The 19,800-nt window shown below is 40.2% G+C and overlaps 1 protein-coding gene across 3 annotated transcripts in view; it reads right to left on the bottom strand.

Moving 5' to 3' along the window:
• The window catches only part of LOC145468435 (uncharacterized), a 46,132-nt gene that overhangs the window by 4,214 nt on the left and 22,118 nt on the right, over nt 1–19,800 (bottom strand). For all 3 annotated transcript variants that reach the window (XM_081452147.1, XM_081452145.1, XM_081452146.1), the window contains 16 exons: nt 19,334–19,531; nt 18,397–18,597; nt 15,799–16,050; nt 15,068–15,313; nt 13,893–14,084; nt 12,626–12,853; nt 11,551–11,628; nt 10,738–10,977; nt 8,198–8,359; nt 7,713–7,874; nt 6,997–7,158; nt 5,334–6,874; nt 4,224–5,085; nt 2,846–3,469; nt 1,658–1,900; nt 1,274–1,465 (listed from right to left, as the gene is read on the bottom strand). In XM_081452147.1, the coding sequence (XP_081308273.1) occupies nt 1,274–1,465; nt 1,658–1,900; nt 2,846–3,469; nt 4,224–5,085; nt 5,334–6,874; nt 6,997–7,158; nt 7,713–7,874; nt 8,198–8,359; nt 10,738–10,977; nt 11,551–11,628; nt 12,626–12,853; nt 13,893–14,084; nt 15,068–15,313; nt 15,799–16,050; nt 18,397–18,597; nt 19,334–19,531 (5,583 nt within the window). The remainder of the gene's footprint in view (nt 1–1,273; nt 1,466–1,657; nt 1,901–2,845; nt 3,470–4,223; nt 5,086–5,333; nt 6,875–6,996; nt 7,159–7,712; nt 7,875–8,197; nt 8,360–10,737; nt 10,978–11,550; nt 11,629–12,625; nt 12,854–13,892; nt 14,085–15,067; nt 15,314–15,798; nt 16,051–18,396; nt 18,598–19,333; nt 19,532–19,800) is intronic.

Consider the following 19,800-nt stretch of genomic DNA (forward strand, 5'->3'; position numbering starts at 1 on the left):
ACACGGCGACTAATAGCCTTTATATTTCCGAGTTACCTTGCTCCTTTATTTTAAAACAAGTCCTTGTGCAAATCTTTAAATTGATATGAAAGTGGGTTTGACACAAAGGTAAAAGGTAACGCGGAAATGGCCTATTTGACGTAATCGGACGATCGTGCAGCGCGAGGCCGATTTGAATTTAACAGCACGACTTCTCAATTAATAGACCTCTTTAGCTTAGGCGGTTTGTTTTCCCATCGTAGACCACTGCACGTGATATTCTCTAGAGAATTTTTCTTTTATCCATCTTGAAACTACTCATTCATATGCATGCGACTATTTACAAATTTGAAAGCAAGAATTCTCAAGAGTATCATCACGTGGTCTGAAATGGGAAAACAAAGCGCCCAAGCTAAAGAGGTCTATTGTACGACACGAGGTCCAATTACTCATTAATTGTATCAGTTACAGATTTTGTGATTAAAAAAGTCTTGTGAGAACTTCTTTTGCCCGAAGAAGTCATTAGTGTGCTCCATAAATTGTAAACACTGTACGAAACATTTGAGAAGGGAACCATTAAACGAATGTAATTGACATGCGAATGGTGTTGGCAGCCAATTACAGGCATCCAATTGTAAAAAGTTTAAACTGGATACCTGAATTGGACGCCCACATAATCGTGCGCTGATCACGTCACAATAGGCACTCGGAGAACCAATTACGATCTAAAATTTTGTTACCGATACGATTAAGTAAACAATTGACCTGAATCCGCTTAGTAATCGTACAGAATCAGAAATATACATTTTTATTACTATTCCTTATTTGTCAATAATTTTAATTTTTTTTTTGTTGTGTCCCCAATTAGTTATGAAAACTAAATACATTGACACATTAATAAAGCTTTTACTTACTTACTTACTAAATTCTCATTGAGTAGGTTCTGCAAGTAAAACAAAGCTGAATCCCAGAGAAAGTGATCACCCTCTGGCATGTGCTGAATCTTCTGGGTTTTATTTGGCATTTAGATCTAAATTTATACCATACCCAAATTCGCAATTAGCCAATCAGAAACCCTATGTACTGTCCTCATATCTTGCGATATCAAGTTATTGATATAAGGCTAATTTACGAACAAACTCACTACGATGGCACTTTTAAGCCAGCTACGGGTTGAATAGACATGTCGTTTCTTGGTCTAGTCTGGCCTTAACGTAAAAGCAGGAAAGTCTTAGGTCATCATCAGATTTCCAGACTACAACAGAGCATATAAAATATAGATTTAGATACTTACGAAGGCATTTAGGAAGAGTCTTGATGACTTCTCCGTTCCATTTCCAACTTGTATCAGGTCCACACTCGTATTCGATAACAGCGCTACTGGAAAATGCCATTCCATTTTTACAGCCCAGTGTACATCCTTGCTTTCCCGAGTAACTCATACACCGTTTATATCCATTCACTGGTTCATCCAACGGCTCGCACTCTGTTGAGGAAAACGAGAAACGCCAAGCTCATGTAAAGTTGAATGACAAACATTAGAACAGATAAACTTGAAACAGACGAGATGCAATGTGTTTGAAACAATTGAAAAACAGAGAACCAAACTTAACAATAAAAGCTTTCTAACTGATTTACGATTAACAATTACACAAGTGACAATGGACAACTTATTTACCCTTTTCATCGTTGATAGCCTGTTCACAACGGCTTCCCCAAAATCCTTTGGGACATTCGCACCTGTACGAGTTAATGCCATCTATACACTTTCCACGGACGCAGGAGCCTGGTGTACAGTCGTTTATGTTGGTGTCACAATGTGTACCTGTATATCCTGCTTCACATTTGCAAACCATTTCGTCACCGGTACGGTTTTTACATTCAATTATATGGGAACAGTTCTTTTCACACAATTCCAGGGCTGTAAAGAAACATTTTGCGTGTAAATGGGAATGCAACTACTAAACTTTTCTACTAAGGAATCTTATTTAATTTATTCTTCTTTTATTAGGTATAACGCCATTGCTCATGTCAAATGGGAGCTTTTCCAGCTGTTTTGCGGTGGTCAGTAAAGTCGTACATGATCAAACCATGGAGCAAAACAATCGTTTTTGGTTGTTGAGCGGTTGCAAAGGGAATTATGAAATTATAGCTGAGAAAGATGGGAAATACAAACGGGTGAAGCTCCAGTCCTTTTTGTAATAACTGCTATTCTGTTTATTCATTTTCAGGCCTAGCGCAGGGCTATTTCCGAACTACGTGTTACAGAAATGCCAGTGTATTATTTCAGATGAAAGAGTTTGATATGAAGACATGATTGATCATCACAGATGTATTCACAACTTGAGCAGTAGTGAAATTAAAGCATGGGTTCGAATCCCTTGGATGCTTGTGTTTTTCACGCTTTAATTTCACAACTGCTTATATTGTGTTTATGAGTAACATATAACTGAGATGATCTATCAATCATGTAGGAGAGTTTGATGTTCGCACGCCAGGGAAGTGCTAAAAAATTCACCAGAGACAGACAACCCCCCCACCCCCTACCCCGTGGGTTTCTCGACACGCTAAAAAAGGAATAGTCAAGTCAACGCTTAGCTCAATTAAAACATCACACATCGACAAGAATTCCCCAGAAATCGGCTTAACTGCCTGATGAAAACCACAACAACATTTTCCTCGGTAGCCAAAACACGTGTACGAAACGTAAAATCTTCGTTTTCATGGTTTTATCATGCGAAAAGGGGCACGCCCCATCTTTGGGTATAAGACTGGCCAGGGTGTTTTGCGGAATCTTGAGACTACGAATAGCAAGGAAACCTCAGTAGCGTAAGTTCACTAGGCCTGTGATAACATCACTGCTTACCTTTGCAGCTCGTGGGAAATCTTTTCTGTGTATTTCCCTTTAAACCAAATATGAATTCAATCCAAGCCTTCACATCTCCACCAATAGGCCACGCACACCTATGAGCAGCATTCCACATGTGACTGGTGCTTCCAGGGGTGAGCCATATGTGAAACTGATGCATTAATCCCGCGTAGGAATCCTCTAGAACGTACCTGCCAGTTTTAGAAGAGTATTTCTGTCCTAGCACCATGTAGCCTCCCCTTACGAGAGACGCACCAGTAGGTACATCGACTCTGTCAAGTTCTTGACCATCCAGGTATAGGGAAAATATACCCAGATCTCCACTCCAAATTACTCCAATAAAATGCCAATTGCCATCGACTATACGGCAAGGTACGTCAAGTAAATCAGTTTTGACCTTGACTTGAAGTTTTGAGTCTGTAAAAAAGATCTCGATTCTTTCTTCTGGAGAGCCTGGCACGTAATAACTGAAAGGTGTACCATTGTGGTAATTCTCATCGGCATTCAGCCAGAAAGCTATGGTTATGTTGGCTAAATTCGATTTGTTTCCTTCGTCAGCAACAATTACAACATCTGTTGACGTCTTGCGATTGAACAGTATATCAAAGTTGTCGCCAAGAGCTGTCATAAAAAATCGAGTAAGAGGAGATAATTGAGTGTATAAAATTCATGTGTTCAAGTTAAAATAATAAGTGAATCAGAGGCAAAAGGGGCTTAAATTGATCACGTGACGCGATAGTGTTCATCCGCGCAGAGACACTATCAGCCCATAGAGCCCGTTCGAGGAAAATACCCGCATGGATAGTACTCGTCCGTGAAAATGTTTCTGTAAACAAGCGGGCTTGAAGAAAATAATCAATTGAAATTCAATTAAGTGGGTTTTTGTCTCTTTTCATTTTTATATTTTACATTTCGCTTTAACCGCTTTCATCCAGAAAAGTTGAAAATGATTCAATTTGGTTTTTGAACTGGCGCGCGGAAGAAAATTTAGTGGTGACCAATAAAAATAATAGTGCGTTTATGTCTCGGAACTATCGGCCTGATAGTTTTACACTCGAAGCTTCGCTTCTCGGACAAATATTTGTTTTAAGAACATCAAATTTCCGTGGGGCAACTATCGACCGAGAGGTCCTCGACAGAGAAATAAATAGACTGAATATCGAGGTCATAATCCAATTGTTAAGTAAATAGTGATTAAGTAGCAGTTTGCGGTTGCTAACAAAATGGCGGCCGCTTCTTTGCGTTTTCGAAGCGTCTGCATGTGAAGAGGACTTAAAGTTTTGAATGACTATTGAATTTACATCAAAACATTTAAATCATTCGGTCTGCGTCCTGGAAATCTCGACCTCACAATGTAATTGCTAAGTAAACCTACCTATACTACAATCGGGCCCAGTATGCGATGAATGGCACACACACTTGTAATCGTTAACCAAGTCGACGCAGTGGGAGTTCAATGGACAAGGGGTGGACAAGCAGTCATTCACGTTTTCTTCGCATATCTCTCCAGTGAAGCCCACGACGCATGTGCAGTTGAACGCAGTGGCGTTAATGGGTTTGCAGTTGCCGCCATTTAAGCAAGGAAATGCTTCACAAGGATTATTGGTAATCTCGCAAAATTTTCCAAAAAGTTTGCCAGGGCAAAGACATTGAAAGTCAGCGACAAGGTCAACACAAGTGCCATTGTTTAAACAAGGGGATGAACTACACTCGTTGATATCATTTTCGCAAAATGTTCCGTCAAATCCATTTAAGCATAAACACGAATACCAGGAAACATGGTCAACACAGCTTGCATTATTGGCACATCTGTTTTCTACGCAATCATCAATGTTTACGTCACACAGCTCGCCTGTAAACCCTGATGTACAGCGACAGGAAAATCCGTTTACTTTATCGCTGCATGTGGCACCATTTGCACACGGGTTTGACGCACATTCGTCAATATCAATCTCACAAATGCTTCCTTCAAATCCAGCAGAACAGTTACAATAGAACCCATCAGGCCGGTTCACGCAATTGCTTGTGTTTTTAGTGCAATTTGCCTCAAGACAGTAATCAATCACATGTTGACAGAGGCTTCCATAAAATCCCATTGGACAGGAACAGGTGAAGTTTGACACAAGATCGACACACTGTCCTCCGTTTTGACACGGTTTTGCCCCACAGTCATCGATGTTCGTTTCACAATTCCTCCCAGAAAACCCTCCAGCGCAGACACAGGTGTAGTCGTTAACCTTTGCATGATTCATTGATGAAAATTGAATTAATTAATCGAATAAATTGGTTTAACACATTGGCGCTATAAATGGTTAACAGAGACACGCAATGCAAGAAGGGATGGTGTGCTCTGGCATGTGTTTTTCCTTACCCATCTACTTGCGTCGTCCAAATTTTCTACAAGCGCTCCTATTTTACTAACATGGGTTTATTCTTGCGTTGTTGATATTAAAAACTATATATTCTGCGTAACGGTATAACCTACCTCATCAATACAAGTAGAACCGTCTGCGCAAGGGAAGGAGTCGCATTCATTTATTTCTTTTTCGCATAATTGCCCTGTATATCCTGGGATGCAATTGCAATGGTAGAAATCTATGCCATCAATGCAAGTTGCAAACACAGAGCAATTGTGTTCTGCACAATCATCAATGTTCACTTCGCATTGGCTTCCAGTAAACCCGGCAGAACACTCACAGCTAAAACCGTCAACAAGATCAGTACATGTCCCATTGCTATGGCATGGCTGGCTAACGCATTCATCAATGTTAACGCTACAGGTTTTTCCGGTATAACCTGGAAGACAGCTGCATTCGAAGTCATTTATTCTGTCAAAGCAGGTTGCCATGTTTATGCATGGTCTTTCAACACACTCATCGATGTTCGTTTCACATTCTAGTCCCGTAAAACCGGGACTGCAGTTGCACTGGAATTCGTTGATACCATCAAAGCAAGTTCCACCATTCTGGCATGGGCGTCCCTCGCACTCGTCAATGTTAATTTCACAGTGGGTACCACTAAATCCCTCAACGCAATGACACTCAAACTCGTTAATCCCGTCTAAACAGGAACCGTTGTTCAAGCACGGATACGACTGACATTCATCAATGTCAATGTTGCAAGTTTTTCCAGAAAAACCGGGAGAGCAGTCACAAGTAAAATCTCCATAACCATCTATGCATGAAGCATTGTTGGAGCATGGCCCAGAGCTACATTCATCAATGTTTTGCTCGCACGAAATTCCATCAAATCCTTTGAGGCACCGACAAATATATTGGCCAACTCCATCAATGCAGGTGGCGTTATTTTGGCATGGTTCTGTGGCGCACTCGTTGATTTCAAATTGACAGTCGTTTCCGTAAAACCCTCTTGGACACAAACATGAATAGCCATTGGTCTGATCTGAGCAGCTTCCGTTGTTTTGGCATGGACTAGAGAAACACTCATCAATATCAGTTTGGCAGTGATCACCAATAAATCCTGCCTCACACTGACATTTGTAGCTGTTAACACCGTCAATACAAGTAGCTCCATTTAAGCAAGGGTTTTCTGGTAAACAGTCGTTGATGTTTTCTTCACAGTTTCGACCTCTAAATCCTGTGACACACTTGCACTGATAAGAATTGAATTTGTCAATGCAAGTGCCGCCATTAAGACACGGATTAGATTTGCATTCATCCTCTTCTAGATCACACTTTTCTCCAACGTAGCCTGGTTCACAGTGGCACTTAAACGTATTGGCAAGATCTTCACAAGTAGAATTGTTTAAGCACGGATTAGACTCACACTTGCCGACATCTTGATCACAGGTCTTACCAGTAAAGCCAGGGATGCAATCACAAGCGAAATCATTTATTTGATCTTTGCATGTGGCTTTATTAAGGCATGGAAAGCTGGCACATTCATCAATGTCTACTTCGCATTGTTCACCAGTGAAGCCAGGGATGCAAGTACAGCGGAAATCTGCTATAAGATCCGTACAGCTACCATTGTTTATGCATGGATTGGAATCGCACTCATTTATTTCTGTAAAGAAAACAGGTGTACCGAACTTAGCATATTCCATCTAACTGTGTAATGCTGACTGTTTAAAACATCAAGAATCGTGAGACACAGATTTTAGGCACGGCATAACAACCCAAACATACCTATGCAGCTTGAAGAACTAGTTGAGCCACTTTGAAGAGTAGCCTTTGTTCCAGAACAATTAATGCAACTCTTTTGCTCAAATTTGGGTTGGTATGATCGTCTGTTGCATGGTACACAGGGCTTCAGACCAGTTTTTGAAAAGGTTCCAGGCTGACAAGGTTCTGAAAAAGTAGATAAAGATTTTTTCCCGCTAAATGTAAAGCAATATCACAGGAAATTCCCTTTCTTAAAGACATACGCTCTTAACAATGTGTGTGAACGATGTGAAAACAATGATCAAAATGAAAATCTGCATCTAAACATTCAGGTGGCGACTGTTTGGGGGTATTAGCGAGTCAACAGTCGACTTTGTTATGGCTCGGTTGTTCACGGTTTATTTTCTTTCTGCATTCTTTATAGGGTCTAAATATTTGGTGTGTCTGTTTCGCAAGCAAGCCACGCATTACTTTAAATACGCCTATATTTAGTAACAAACACAGTGAAAAAGCATGAATCCTGTGTAGATGTGTATCAGGAAGGCCATGTCTTAGCGTGACCAGATAACGCTAGACGTATACAATATAACACAATTCCTTAAGCTTTCAAACGTCTACTTGTCAAAATTTTCTTCTTTCCCGAAAGGTTTGAAAGCCAATCTGAATGTAATTTTAAAAGTGAGAGAGTTCCACCTAGCGTCTCGTGGAATTTGAAATAAAAGATTTCTACTGGTTTATACCTGCGCAATCGCTCCTGCTTGTGGCACCATCTCCTGAGGTCGTCGTGTTCCCTCCACAAGCAAGACACTCTGTCTGGCCAGTTAGATTCTGATACTTTCCCTTTTCGCAAGGATAACATCCCTCCAAACCAGTAGGTGAGACAAATCCTTTCTTGCAAAAAGCTGTAATAAAGTACTTTACGTAAAACAGAATCGTTTATAATTCCCTATTACCTCCCATGACTCTTCAGTTACCAAAAACCTGATAGTTGATATCAGATACCTGAGAGCAGTTGGTAGGTAACTCAACTTATTTCGTTCTCAGTCATCAAGTCAAGTCAAGTCCTCTTTATTTTTGCAATGTGGAACTTTCAGCCCTAGGCTAGTATCAAGAGACCCTGCTTAACTTATTACTAGTGCAAAGTACAAAGCCTGCAATACAAAAGTGTAACAATCTAAAAATATCGCAATATTACAGACTATCCTGACAATTCTTTATTAGTTACCTTTGCAATCTGAAGAGTTTTGTGATCGTTTGTCCACTGTTGACATCCCCAGGGGACAGCTCTTACATTCGACCTGTGCTTCACTGTCTTGGTAATACCCCTTGGGGCATTCTTGGCATTCGTTTTTACTGATGTTGAGGTAGTAACCAGTCGGGCAAGTCACTGTTAAATTAAGAATAATAGAACATTGAAAAAAAAGAGAGGATGAAGGGTAAGACATTAATCCCTCATAAAGGACTTATTCCTAAGGTAATCCATCTCAAGCTATTTTTAGATTTGGTGTATCTATCGTATATATTAAAATGCAGATTGCTTTTGTACGAGTAGCACTTGGTGATCAGATTATGCAAATCGATTTTCCTCGTGAGATATTTATTATGTAATAATAATATAATAATTTGCATGAATTATATATAACGCTCATTTCCAGAGCTCAATGGCGTTTTACAATGTATTTTATTAGTGGAAAATACACCACATCCGGGATTCGGGTGGCGTATTTTGCATATCCTCACTAGTGGAGATATTGATGACTTAACTGATATCTTGTTTGAACCTTAAACTGTACTTAAATTTGTTGGTGTATGATGGAAACCTCTTCGACGCTTCCTCAAAAGTCTTCGGCAATCTTCGGCAATCTTCGGAAATCTTCGGGAACGTTGGTGTGGCACAATTTTTGGATAATCTTCGTAAATCTTCGGAAAATGGACGAAAATCCTCGGAAAATCGTCGAAAAGGTCGTTGTCATGCAGTGTTTTTATTTAATAAACAAAATAATACATGATTGCTTGTGGATATGGAATATCTCTTCTCGTGTTCAACTTTATATCTCACTCATTCGCTGCGCTCACTCGTGGAATATCCAGTTGAACACTCGATCACGTATTCCATATCTACACGCGCCCATGTATTATCCTCTGTTTACTACTAACTTAAATAGGAGTCATGTGAAAGCGGGTGCTAGCGTCAGAGCTTGAAGGAAATACTGATAATACGACTTGAAATAAACGGTATAATAGGGGTTAATTGGTGTAGCTTTTTAAGAGAGAATTACGATTTTTCCAACTAGTTTTGTTTTAAAGGGCTTTTGTGAAACAACAACAGAACCCCAAATTTTTTTTCTTGAGTTTAGAAAAGAACGTAACAAATGCCAGAACTTGGTTTAAGAGACCCAGGAAACCTTTAGTAGATGTATTTCCACAAGTATTCTTTTTAAAAATTAGCCTTTATGCTTAAACATTACCAGTAAAAGTGAAAATGAGACGTTTTAATAGCATGAATTTGTGAGTTTACCGAAACTGGAGTCGTCACGCAACGTATCATCAATGGTCATGTCAAATCGCATTAAAGCAAGGAAATCAAAATCCACAGAACAATATGATTGCAAGCTTTTCTTTCGCCTCAACGGGCAAATGTAACTCAATGGTCGAATTATTTACGTCAACGGGCGGAGATTTTGACTTAACGATCAAATTAACGCGTCAACGGGCGAAGAATACTGTGAATGATTTGCCTGTGGTACTGAAGTCGCTTTCGACATAAAACAGTTTGGCTTCACACCTTCCTCTCTTTTCTCCCGAGACCAGCAAGCTGCAGTCGGCAGTTTACTCCGAATAGAAGTATTTTTGCTGAACACTTCACTGCTGCTGAATGCACTGAGAAAAAATGATCTCCATGAAGAAGGACTTCATCGATATCTTGGCACCTCCATTCGCGAATCGGCAAAAATTGTTCAGGGGCACCCAACGGATCGTTTCGGTAAATTACCTGTTCGGAAGGTCTTTAATCCCCTCTGATTTTCTTAAGAGAATTGTCACCTCGAACTTTCGTGATATGAGAAATTTTATGTTTGTTGTTTTCGGATTGTTAAAAATGTCGTTTTGGGTACCGAAAAAAGATCAGCTATCATTTTCGGAAAGGCGATAAGACCTAAGGTTTTCGGGAAATGGACAAAACAGCCCTAATAAATATGAGAATACTCAAGTTCCCCTAGAATAACCGAACAAATAAAATTTTTTTGGCGCAACCTAAAATTAAACTGCAGAGCTTTAAAAGTACTACAGATAGCCTAAAACAGCGTTTAAAAGCATTCGAGAGAAAACGGTCGTTGGGTGCCCCTGATTGTTGACATAATAGAGCAGCCAAACACATAAAAATCTCTTGTCTTCCTCGAGAGTCATCACTAAAGCGTTCATGACCTTGATGAATACTTTCACAAGCAATTAAAGACATCTATATTTCACCTCGTTTATCATGTCCTTGATTTCTAGCAGAGCGGGACGGCTGTGTACAGCTATTGCTCGAAATCGATCGATATTTCCACGTGCATTCCTAAGCACCCCGGAATGCCCCGGATATAAAAAACGCAATCAACTGCGCATGCCTCCGATCTTACATCCGACAAATTTTGGCTTTTTCTCGCTATTGTAAAGAATAGGCTGCTGCCTCGCTAGGCCTCGCCAGCAATAACAGGGAAGATATGTTACGGTTTATCAAGAATGCCATGCAAGAAATTGAGAAAGAAAGTCAATGATACTTACTACACAAGTTGTTTTTAATAGCTTGCCCCTCAGAGCATGTTTTCTGGACTTCAGAGGTAACAAAGGATCCTAGTTTTGGTAAGAGGGTTTCCCCTTCGACAACAACACTGAGATTGCCTGCGTCTACCGACTTCTCCAGTTTAAGTGCAGCATTTTCCAAAGCTGATGTTGCTTCAGAACTGATATCTTTCATATTCGAGGAAGTGAGATTACTGTCATTTCTGAGGCCTGAGAGTTCAACTGAAAGACAAACAAAGGCAAAGATATTATTTATAACAATGGTTTTAGTAGCATCAATTTCCGTCAAGAGAAAACTTCTTCTCTTGTACAAGTTTCGACTCGAGGAAACCGGGGTGGAAGGACTTCGCCGCATTTATAAGAATTGAAATAGTTAGTACGGACTGGCAAACTTAATGAATTTATCAAGTAAACAACTTGGTATCATATGTCAATACATTTGAACCTTGATGTTTCGATGGCGACCATACATTTACAGCCATGCTATTCCAAATTTGTTTCATGCCTTTATTAGCAGGTTTAACTTTCATGTTGTCAATTTTAGGGCTTTTCAGCATGGTTTTCGAGATTTTGATAAGTTCTGGGTCATTTTTTTGAAAAATAAATCCAAAATCCATGACTATGGAAGTTCTGAACGTTCAATAGAACCTTTACTTTTGATTGCCGTTGCGGGTAAAATTTAAAGTTCCCTTAAATATTAATCTCAAAAGAAAACATGGGAAAATGATGCAACGTGATGTGTGAGACGTATGAGAAACCTTCTCCTTGACGTAGAAAGAGAACAACATGACTTACCAACAATATCAAATTCTACGACAGCTTCTTTCAAAACAGAACGTCGAATCCTTAGAAGGAATTCCTGCACCTTGATGCCTGGAATTCAATAAAATACTAATGGCATTAGTTATTCTGTGCGCGGTAAAGTGGCCCATTGAAGGTAGTGCTGGCAATCTTTCATGGAGAATATCGTCCTTTGGACTTTTCTGTAAGGCCCTTTGATGTGCCACATAGCAGGCTACTCAAATTTGTACCCTAATTAATTGATTAGGACAAAGAAGTACATTAAAGGGAGTTCAACGCCAACTCTGAAAACTGCCGAACTGGGGAATATCAAATTCCGTAGTTTGGGCTGCGTCATTTGACGTGTTAACTCCAATTTATTATTCAACTTTCATACACCGTACGAATTCCGATTTTCTGATTGGACGATTTGTACCACGTGATACTGGGTTGTGACGAGACAACCACTTTGACGTCATTATCGTGGTGTAATAGCCGTGGTGTAAATTCAGCAGACCACTGTTATTACACCATGGCTTCGGCTGACTCAAATATAGTGGTTTCAATGCAGTGTTTCTTCGTGCAGTGTATTCAATTTGAATAATAAAAATGTTCACGCACTCATTGCTCGTGAATTATCGGAACTTACCTGTGCTCGTTCACTAACAATGAACTCGAAATTTTCAATACCGCACGAGGCTTTGCTTCGTGCGGTATTGAAATTTCTCGTTTATCGTTAGTGAACTCGTGCAGGTAAATCCCGATAATTCACGCACCGAGTGCGTTAAGCTGTAAATATAGCATGCATGGGAGGGAGAAAATATTTGAAGCCATAACGTCGGATATCCCTTAGTTTTGAATAGTTCTGGACCAATTGTGCGCGAGTAAATAAATAAGATGTAAGATGCACTATCCCGTTGACGACTTTAAAAGGTTAATACCTAAAAGACACATTTTCATAGATGGAAACCTAGAAATAATGGTCAAGCTTTGTTTAAAATTTCTATAACCATAAAACTAATTATGATTGTTCACATTGGTTTTAGCCCTTCCATGACCAGATAATGCAATAATATCCCTTTAAACTCACCTGAGAGACTTCGTCTTCGTCTTGTATCAATATAACATGTCACTTTCACATTATCCGCCTTACACCTGTCCCTTAAGGTATCTGCCTGACAGGCCTCCTTGAAGAACGATGCATTCAACAACTGAATAAACTGTTCCTTTATTTGTCGTTGGACTTGTGGATCTGAACAGTCTCCACTGTAGAAATGTAGCTTGTTGGTCTTTCTCACAGAAACGGGAATCGTACTCGCTGAAACGACAAAAGTGGAACCGGTTAAGGCATAAAGCACTTTGGCTCGAGCCAAACATCCTGTAAATCAATAGCAAGCTGAAAGAACTCGACAGGTAAAACGCTATTGCAGGGTAACAAACACTTTAAAAACGCGTTAATATAGAGATTTAGCCAAGCCTAAAAGTGGAGCTCCTAAGCCGGGTTCAAAGGCCAATTAAACTAACCCAGGATAAGCGAAAATTTTGATTTTGTAATTTTACGGTGAGGTTTTCCGTTTCTTTTGTTTGGCCTTCTGTTTTAAGTTTGAATAATCTCAAGGTCGTCAAAATACACAAAACAAAAGCGGTGAAAAACATTTGTATGCAAGAAAAATTATACTTCAGTTAACTTTTATAATCCTGGGTTAGCGTTAACCGGTTTCCAAACAAAACGGCCAACAAGTTTACCTGACATGAGCCCGCGATCCAATCGAAAACCAGCACTTGGTCGAGGGTCAACTTCAAAAACACGTGACTTCGATAAGCTCTACACTTGAGCCCGCGATATGGTCACGTGATACTGGTCAGCGGATATCTCGTTTTGACATGTGCCAATTGACCATAACATGGATGTCCAATATCAAAGAGGGATGCTACAAACCGAGGACGCATGTCTCTGTCAGCGCAGCCTATTAGCTGGAGTATGGCCGCCATCTTGCGCGACTCCGTCGTCGTCGTGCGTACACGCCCACGAGCAATACCGCCAGCCATGATAACCATGAGAAAGTCAATTCATGGGTTTCCTTTTCTTTCCTATATGGGTATGGGGCTCTGCTTGGCGGCCCTTCGAGCCGCCGGAGCTCCGCTATAAAGTCACTTATACCGTAGCAAATGGCTCGGAAATTGAAAAGGTGGGTGTAATTCATGGATTGAAAATTAGAAATCTTGGACTGGATGGCCATGCCTTTAAAACGTCGAGTTAATTTTAGGCCAGAAGCATTGGACCACGGTGCCAAAATTTGGGACGGTATTTCAAAACATTGTTGGGCACAGAATAACGAGTAATTCATAATTAATACCTGCGCAGTCCGGCCAATTGCCAGGTGGTAACCACACTCCACTCGCCCCGCATGCCCACACTGAAAAAAGGGGCAAAGCCTGTGCAAAGTCATACAGGTCATTGCAGAATGGGGAACAAAATCTTCCAAACATCCAATCATCGCAAGCCATAGCGCCGTGCTTTGGTGGGCGTCTCGCTCTGCAAGGTCGAGCTGCAAGCCGTAAAGGAAAGATAAAACGACGTAATCAGTGGCATCTGTGAGGGTGAATAGTTACATGTAACCAAGTAAGGGATATTAATATTTGAAATGTAAGTGAACCTTCGCTGTATCATTTTTTTTTTTATGAAAGGGTCTTAAAACTTGAAGGATACTTTCAATACACAAGTCCTTTTCATTGTTATTTGTCATTAAAGCAGTTAAATTTCACTCTCTTGGACGACGAAAAAGCGACCGAATTCCAATATAGATCCTGTATCCCTAGTTTTAAAATTCCTTTTCAAATAAGAAGTTTTAAAATATGTCCGTTTTCTTGTTTAGATGCAATGGTACGAAATTAAAGTTGTATGTAGATCGTTTTCACTGTTACGCAAAGAAAACATAAATCGAAAACTCTGCAGTGGATAAAGTGAAGAAATTGTTATGTTATGGGAGATAAGCAAAGAAGGCACTTCTCCAAGTTTTAAGTCTCTGCGTTTTTCCAAAGTTCAGATATTCGTCGAAATGTCTTGCACAAATTTACAGAGCTCAATATAGAGAGGCCATGTTGGTGGATCTCCGTGGTCCACCAATATGGCGGGCGGAAAATAGTGTAAACATCTGGAACTTACTTTGACTACCTTGTCCACTGATTATCTGAACTGAAGCAACAAACATTTACACAGGCACTTTTCCTGATACTTAAACTTCTCAAAAGCCTAAAAATCACTGGACAAGCGTACATTTTTCGATAAACGCAATCGGAGCTTAATGTCGCGCACCACCATAACTCTGAAATTCAAATTGCGTTGGTTTCCAAACCAAGCATGTTATTGACCTGGCAAGTTGTAAACAGATATAAATTTAGATCCCCTTATACCTGATAAGGATAAAAACTTAATAGCCCTTTAATTCTGGATTTTGGAATTTGATGATGTCTCATGAAAACGATCCTAAGCTCTCAAGCATCCAATACGTTAAGAAGTGACGCCACTTACGTTTGACAGTTACAACAAAATTACACACTGCTGGCTCATTGTTTGGGTTATTGTCATGCGCTCGACAGTATATGTTCCAGTCCCCCCAGTAGAAGGAATCTCCACTCTGTCTGCTGCACTGTGGTTCAATAATGCCCAGACTGTTGTCCTTAAAGATCGGTGCATCCCAGGTTACGATGGCTGTTTGAGCTGTGGCTCTGATGGTGAAACTTGCTGGACAAAACAAAACCTGAGGACCCATGTCGTCTGAAAGGTAAAGGTTATAGCTATATTGAATTCATTGTCGGAAGAAATACAGGCAAACGTATATATAGCGAGAATAACTGAGTTTTGGGGGACGGGACTCAGAGTGTGTAATTTTGGTTATAATTTCATCTCCTTTCACATCCGGTTAGTTAGTTAACCTTCGCTAGAGCTCAAGTGTCTGTAAGTTTGTCCCAGCCACAAAACAAGTTGGTAACTGGATTAAACTGGTTGATGATGTGCTGTGCTCCCTTAGTGAATCTGAAGCGTTTATCCTGGTCAAACGTAATTGAATAATAAGGGTTCTTTCTTTCTTCTAGCCATTCTTCGCAGTTGCGTCAGCCCCGTTTTAACTACTATAAGGTAACCGAACAGCTGGCACGCTGGAGCAAGATTCATCTCTTGGCATTACTTTATTGATAGGCTCTTACAGATAGGTTCGCATTACATTAATTTATACGAAACTGAATAGGCATAAACCGTCTTACCTTCAACTCTGATGCGAAAGGTGCACGAAGCGACATTACCATTTGAGTCAACAGCAGTGTACGTTACAACCGCTGTTTCATTGAACTTATATGGTGGACGAACGCCGATGGGGCTGGCAGTAACGGCTGGTGCATTGTCACTGTTATCTGTGGCTATTGGAATTGTCCAATTTGCCTCTGCAATGCCATCGATATTTAATGAAACAAGAATGTCAGAAGGACAGGAGTTCTCAAAAGACGGAGGAGTAACGTCTGCCAAAAAAATAAGGAGAAAGACTTACGTTAAAATAGGTAAGTAGTAAGTAAGTAAACTTTAGCTAGCAGTTAAGTGCGAGTCCTAGGCTAGTGTCCCATCTAGCTGGCGTTTATCTCCAGGTTGGATAGGATAACAGTGACTGTGTGACTAGGAGTGTTTCCACTGTCCCCTGGACAGGACGCTAGTCCTTAAGGAGTATTTGACAAGAGCAAAGTTTGTAAGGGAGACTCGTTCATGTAGTCAACTGTTGCTGAGTTCTGTTAAACCGTACGGTCCAGTGTCTAGAGACACGATCAGTCGTTGGGTTAAGTTTGCACTACAAAGTTCAGGCATTGATGTAAACATTTTCAAGCCTCATAGCACAAGGTCAGCTTCAACTTCTAAGTCAAAGCTGAGTGATGTTCCATTAGTAGATATTCTTGACAAGGCTAGATGGAAGTCAAAATCCACCTTTGCTAGATTCTATGACAAAAAGATTGTAGAAGACACGTTTGCCAATAACATTTTGCAGTAATGTGTTTACTTGTGTGAAATTGTTTACTACTAGCCTGTGCATCTGTCTTTCAAGACTCGTGTGATCCCTCTGTGTGTGACAAGGTGGAAAACAGAAGTTGAACGAAACTTACCGGAAGTTGAAGTTCGACTGGGATTCCACCTTTGTCACCATACACAGAGGGATTACATGCCCCCCCCTTGGACCCACCCTGTGACTTACTTCCTACGATGCACATGGCTAGTGCTTTAAAGACTGAGTTCACGCCGGCGCAATGCACGGTTACCCCTTGCCTAGTTCCAAGGCCTCAAATATTTCGCCGAGGTCAATTGTTTCGGGTCACGCGGTCCGGGGCGAAACCTCTGGCCTAGGCAAAAACCCGAAAATTGAAAAGTTCTATGTTCGGTAATTACCTTGCGAAATTAACTTAACTTAGTCTGAACTATTAAAACATTCCGCCGTAGTTGAACAGAATTTATAAGTCTCAACCAGTTAGCATTTGAAACTTGATAGAGTTGGCCACTTAGGCTTCTAGTTGACGTGCATGTCAAATAAAAAAGTTTGTATCACATCATCATCATCATCGTCGTCGTCGTCGTCGTCGTCATCATCATTATCATCCTCCTCCTCATCATCATCATCATCATCGTCATCATCATCATCATCGTCATCGTCATCGTCATCGTCATCGTCATCGTCATCATCATTATCATCATCGTCATCGTCATCGTCATCATCATTATCATCATCATCATCATCCTCATCATCTTCATCATCATCGTCATCGTCGTCATCGTCATCATCATCCTCATCATCCTCATCATCATCCTCCTCATCATCATCATCATCATTATCATCATTATCATTACTCAGCATCTTCTCCGACTGACTTATTTGGTAAGAATGACTGAAGTTGACCTGAACTCCGTGATTGGTTCAGTACACAATTAACCTTTCAGAATCAAATCAATGTGTTCTCGGTTTTCTGAGCTTCACAGTAATTAAAAAAATAGATTAAATAAATTTTAAATCCATTGTCCAAATTCCTGAGTCCACACATTTCCATCGAGGCTACAATTTCCGGTCGGAGATTATTTACGGTACAATCTGGGTATCATTTCCGGTCCTGGGATCATTTGGGGTACAATTTTGGGATCATTTGCCGTCCGGGGATCATTTACGGCCAGCCGATATCATTTGCGGGCCTGTACATCCAAACAAATGCGCATTCTGTTATTGTCTAGGCTACTCCGGGCCGTTCGTCTGGGATACGTCACCGAAATCAATTGACCGTGAAGACCTGGGACAAAGCCGTACAGGGACTACGCAAGGTTACTCCCACCATTTAATTAATTCACTGGTTCCTGTGAGATACACTGACCCCGGCTAGGGCTCAGAACCCAGCCCAATCAAGAGTCCGCTCCGCTGATTATTAGGCCGCGCCGCACCTCCCAAAAAGGGTTTATCTGTGTTTTTTTTGTTTTTGTTTTTTTTTCAGTGCGACAGCTTCAATTCTTAAAAAAAAAATGAATTTTCTGGAGTATTCCGTTGGAAGTAGGGAAATCATAAGATACTGCGCATGGATTGAGGTCAGAAGCAAGACCCAAATTGTGTGCAGCTTAAAATAAGACGATTGAAGCAAAAGGGCAATATTCGAATAAGACAACCAAACACAAATGAAATATCAAGTATAAATAGCCCATTCGACTCTTTCGGCTTCGCCTCATGGGCTATTGACTAATTGTGCGTGCACTAGCTTTGGCATAAGAAGTACTTTATTTTCCAAGTTTTCTGAGTTGCCTTTGGCTGTTCGATGGCCGTGCCTCATCAGTGCGTAGTTGTAGCTTACCTTCACACTGCAGAATTTTGCTTGTGTCGTTACTCCATTGTCCATTTGATCCACAGAAAAATTGATCCACGCCACTGACCACTCTAAATCCAACGTGGCAACCCACTTTGCAAGATGATCCTTGAACAGGCCTTTCAGTAGAACAAAACCAGGGCGAGATCCAGCCATGCTCGGGAGCCGAAAGAACACTGCATCTTTGAACTTCACATGAATAAAACACACTTAATCTTTCATTAAATGATATAGAAAACACAATCAATCTTACATTGAAATGGTAAGAATAAAATAAAATTAGCACCCCAGAAATGCGCTATTAAATTGTTACTTAAGAAGATTTGCAATAGAAAACCCCGAAAATGTACGTCCTCTCCGTTCAAAGTTGGCGGAAAATCTCTCTGAGTCACAATTGCAGGCGCAACCTCACATAGTTACAGTGACCTTACATATTGAATTAATGAGACGGACGGTAATTCACTGAAATAGAGACTAATAGCCAACCGTGTGACATTGACACTAGCAAACAACGCATTATGTCATCCATGTGTAGACAATTTTTTTTTTGAACCCCGGAAAAAATAACCTTAGGAGAAATGTTCTAGTTCGTTTTTGGACATGAAAGAATTTTTGCTTGGAATCTTTCCTGCTTAAACTAGACACCTGGTAATACTTCTATAAGCTCCTTTTTTCCAATTTTATGTACATATCTCATTCTCTTAATAGCCTTTTTTCTCTTAAAACTCCATAGAAACATAACAACTGGAGGCTGACTAGAAAACCCTTGGTTACCTCAGTTTCCAGACTCATATAGTACACTTTTTTCTTTGTCTTTACATTTCACTAATATAAAAAAAACTGTAAATCTGCGAGTAAATAAAAGTTATTGTTGTAGTTACCTGGATATTTTAAAAATATATCACAAATCAAATCCTAAACTTACTTCTACAAGATGGTTCAGTTCCGTCCCAGTGTCCTAGTATTTGATCGGGCGCCTTGAGCACACATGTGCGCTTCGTAGCTCCATTCTGTAAAATGTACCCTTCTTTGCATCCAAAGCTGCACACGGAACCAAGTGTGTTGTTGCAGTTACCGATAATGAAGCCATTTCGAGGTGGAAAAGGAGGCCAACAGTAGATAACTTTTATAAAAAAAGGTGAAAATAAAATTAAAGCGTCATTATAGAAGTACACCTCTCAAACTCATTAATAATTGATCAAGGTCAAACAAAGGAAACCATCACCGTGACGGTGTTTGGATATACATGTATGATTGTAATTAGCATAGATTTTTACGATTTTATTTCTCCGTTTTCTCCTCAGTTTTAGTTTCGACTGAGAAGATAATATCAAACACTCAAGACAGCGTTTGACCATATTACAAAACTCCTCGACGTTTGTCAAAAATACT

This window comes from Orbicella franksi, chromosome 14 (assembly GCF_964199315.1).
Source record: "Orbicella franksi chromosome 14, jaOrbFran1.1, whole genome shotgun sequence".
Classification (NCBI taxonomy): domain Eukaryota; kingdom Metazoa; phylum Cnidaria; class Anthozoa; order Scleractinia; family Merulinidae; genus Orbicella; species Orbicella franksi.